We start from the raw sequence: 3508 nt of genomic DNA, 5'->3' as shown, positions 1-3508 counted from the left end.
TCACACCATCCTTCTATGTACTGACTGCTGCCAGGCAGGACTGAGTTCTCTAGAGCCCACAGCTGACCCTCCTCCCAGCAGTGGCACGCTCAAGCCAGCACAAAGCAGACCTCCCAGAAGGGACCTGACAAAAGTCTTCCTGAATCCAGTGAGTCAATCTGAGGGCATTTACTAAGAATTAGAAGACGTTTTCCTAAAAGAAGAGTTCCATCACTTCTCACTGTGTCTTTTCCTCCTTTCACAGGTCTCCACACCTGACAGAGGCAGATGTCCAACAGCAGCAGCTCCATCAGCCAGTTCCTCCTCCTGCCCTTTGCAGACACACGGGAGCTGCAGCTCCTGCACTTCTGCCTCTTCCTGGGCATCTACCTGGCTGCTCTGCTGGGCAATGGCCTCATCATCATCACCATAGCCTGTGACCACCACCTCCACACCCCCATGTACTTCTTCCTCCTCAATCTCTCTCTTCTTGACTTTGGCTGCATCTCCACCACTGTTCCCAAATCCATGGCCAATTCCTTGTGGGACACCAGGGCCATTTCCTTCTTGGGATGTGTGGCTCAAATCTTTTTCTTTACATTTTTGTTCTCAACAGAGTACTTTGTTCTCACCATCATGGCCTATGACCGCTACGTTGCCATCTGCCACCCCCTGCACTACGGGACCCTCCTGGGCAGCAGAGCTTGTGTCCACATGGCAGCAGCTGCCTGGGCCAGTGGGTTTCTCTATTCTCTTCTGCACACAGCCAATACATTTTCAGTGCCCCTCTGCAAGGGCAATGCTGTTGACCAGTTCTTCTGTGAAATCCCCCAGATCCTCAAGCTCTCCTGCTCAGATGCCTACCTCAGGGAAACTGGAGTCCTTGTGGTCAGTGCCTGTTTGTATTTTGGTTGTTTTGTGTTCATTGTGGTGTCCTATGTGCAGATCTTCAGGGCTGTGCTGAGGATCCCCTCGCAGCAGGGACGGCACAAAGCCTTTTCCACCTGCCTCCCTCACTTGGCTGTGGTGTCCCTGTTTGTCAGCACTGCCTTCTTTGCCTACCTGAAGCCCCCCTCCATCTCCTCCTTATTTCTGGACCTGTTAGTGGCATTCCTTTACTGTGTGTTTCCACCAGCAGTGAACCCCCTCATCTACAGCATGAGGAACCAGGAGCTCAAGGATGCCATGTGGAAACTGGTGACTGGATGCTTCTAAGCAGCAATAAACTGCTGATCTCCTTCTGCATATCGCTGGTCATGGAACTCACATTAGGACCAGTCTGTATTTAGTAGGGACTTTTCGTTTCTGTGGGCTTTTTCCTTCTGTTTTGTCTCTGATGTAATAACACCTTCGTCCCATTCCTCATGCAGTGTCTCCAGGTCTTGTTTGACTCAGACATGGCAGCAGGAGAAACACTCCCCTTCCCCTGTACCTGCCTCACCACCAGTCTGCCTCTTTCATCTCCATTGTCATTCAGGTGTTTCCACCCATACTGATGTTATGGGGATGCCTAAGGACATCTTTTCAGCAGTCTTGCTGGTTTTATGCACTTCACTTTGCTCTCAGGTTTTCACCTCTGCTTGTTCATCGTTCAGATGCCGTTCAGCTCTCTCATACCTGCTTTGAACTTCAGAGAGCTGGAAAACATCCCATCTTTCAGAAGTCTAATGAACTGTTCTGTGAGAAGGTCAGTGTGTTGAAAAGTGACCTTTCTATGGATCTGATTGAAACTGTTCTGGGAGAGAATCTCCTCTGAGAGCTGACCCCCTGCACACGCTGCTTGGCCGTAGCAGCAGCTGAGGAGAGAGATTTCATGGGTATTAAACTGTGTCATGTTGAACTGCTGTTTGTTGTCAGAGAAATCTGTCTGTGCCTGTGAGCACAGATGATGCCAAGAAAAGTGTTGGGAGTCCCAGGAGGCCAGTGAGGGAACTGCTGGGCTTGGGGAAGAGTAAGATTCTTTATGCAGGGCTGGATCTGAAAATACTGCTTTTCCTGCCCGTCCAGATCTCCTTAGGAGACTGACACCCATTGCATAATGTGGCTGTCACTGCTTCTATCAACTGAGCCATGACAGGAAATAGTCATGAAGAGAAAATATCCTCCATTGTAATATTCCTTTTAACTGTTCATCATTAAATACCTAACTGAAATCCAATTATTTGTAGAAGTCTGGATTTTGTTAATGAAAAGGACTTGAACAGATATGCTTGTTAAGGCTTTCAGTATTTCCATGAGCCCCTATTGTATATTTGCTTCTGAGTCCACAGACCCCAGATACTAAGAGGAGAGTGAAGAAACCTCTTAAAATGTCAGTCAGACCTAATGCCCAAAGAACCTTGAAGCGTTCATGGGCCCTACTGGGAGGCATTACGGACAAAACCTCCCACTTAACATTCTACACCTTTGAAGTGGAGGCCATGAGGACAAACCCAGACACAGCGCAGGCAGCTCTGATGCTGAGGACACCCTGGCTTGGTCTCATGAAGCAAAAATGCCAAGTGCTGAGCCCAGCCCCTGGGCAGGGAGATCCTGACCCTCACCTGTGTCTCAGGACTCCTCCTTGGGATGTGGGGAGTGTGACACCAAGGGAAGGACAGGGATGTGACACATGGTTGCCTCCCCTGGGGTGGGTGCAAGGGGACAACAATGTTCTGTGGCCATGAGGACAATGTGTCTCCTCTGAAGCCTCTGTGGCAGGGCCATCAGCCACAGCTAAGGGGGCAAAGACCTCGTTACTATCAGGCCCTTTCATCCTGGCTGGCACCCTTGGCCATCTGCACCACAGCCCATCCCACACTGCCCCACACCTGTGCCTGTTTCCCTGTAGGCTGCAAGCACCCAGCACCCTTCCCAACCTTGATCTCACCCCATGATGTCCCTGCCTGTTCTGCTGTCTCTCCATCCTCACCAGCTGCTCCCACAGACACAAAGCCACCAGCTCATCCACACTTCCTCAAAGTGACATTTTACACCACAGCACTGCCCTCAGAGTGACATTTCTTTATCCTCACGTCCACTCTGACCTTCAAAGCTGCACTTTCAGTGGATTTGATACCCTATGTGCTTTCCACATACCACAGACAGGGCTTCCCTTAGCCTCCCCTTCCCCGACCTATAGAAGCAATGGTCACTCAACCTCTCCACACAAGACCCCTAATTGTAACTTGGCAGACTTTTACTGCCCACACGAGTGTTCCTCCCCATTTCTCCAGACTGGGGAGCACCACACTGGGACTGACTGCTCCAGAAGTGGCCTCACCAGTGCTGCATCCAGATGGACAAGAAGGGCCCTTGTCTGTGTGGCCACGCTCCTCCCAGTGCAGCCCAATGTGTTCATGGCCAGATCCCTGTTCAGCACCTCTGACTGCTATGGCAGCCCCCAGAATGACCAAATTCTTCTTGTGCCCGGTTCTCCACCCATCATGTCTGAGCTGCCTTGATGTGGGGGTGTTGTGCTGGAACCTTTGGTCATGGTTTCATCCCAGCTGAGGGCCGGGTACCACACAGCTACTCTCTCTCTTTAACA

The 3508-nt window shown here is 50.8% G+C and overlaps 1 protein-coding gene across 1 annotated transcript; it reads left to right on the top strand.

The window, feature by feature from the left end:
• Positions 1–267: 267 nt before the first annotated feature.
• Positions 268–1194, top strand: LOC311204634 (olfactory receptor 14A16-like; the record flags this gene model as incomplete). Its single annotated transcript, XM_084281034.1, has 1 exon — positions 268–1194. The coding sequence occupies one exon, from the start codon at positions 268–270 to the stop codon at positions 1192–1194; it is 927 nt and encodes a 308-aa protein (XP_084137160.1).
• Positions 1195–3508: the final 2314 nt, after the last annotated feature.

The sequence above is a fragment of the Gallinula chloropus genome, assembly GCF_964237585.1.
Source record: "Gallinula chloropus genome assembly, contig: HAP1_SCAFFOLD_230, whole genome shotgun sequence".
In the NCBI taxonomy this organism is placed as follows: Eukaryota; Metazoa; Chordata; class Aves; order Gruiformes; family Rallidae; genus Gallinula; species Gallinula chloropus.
This window is presented reverse-complemented; position numbering and strand designations above follow the sequence as displayed.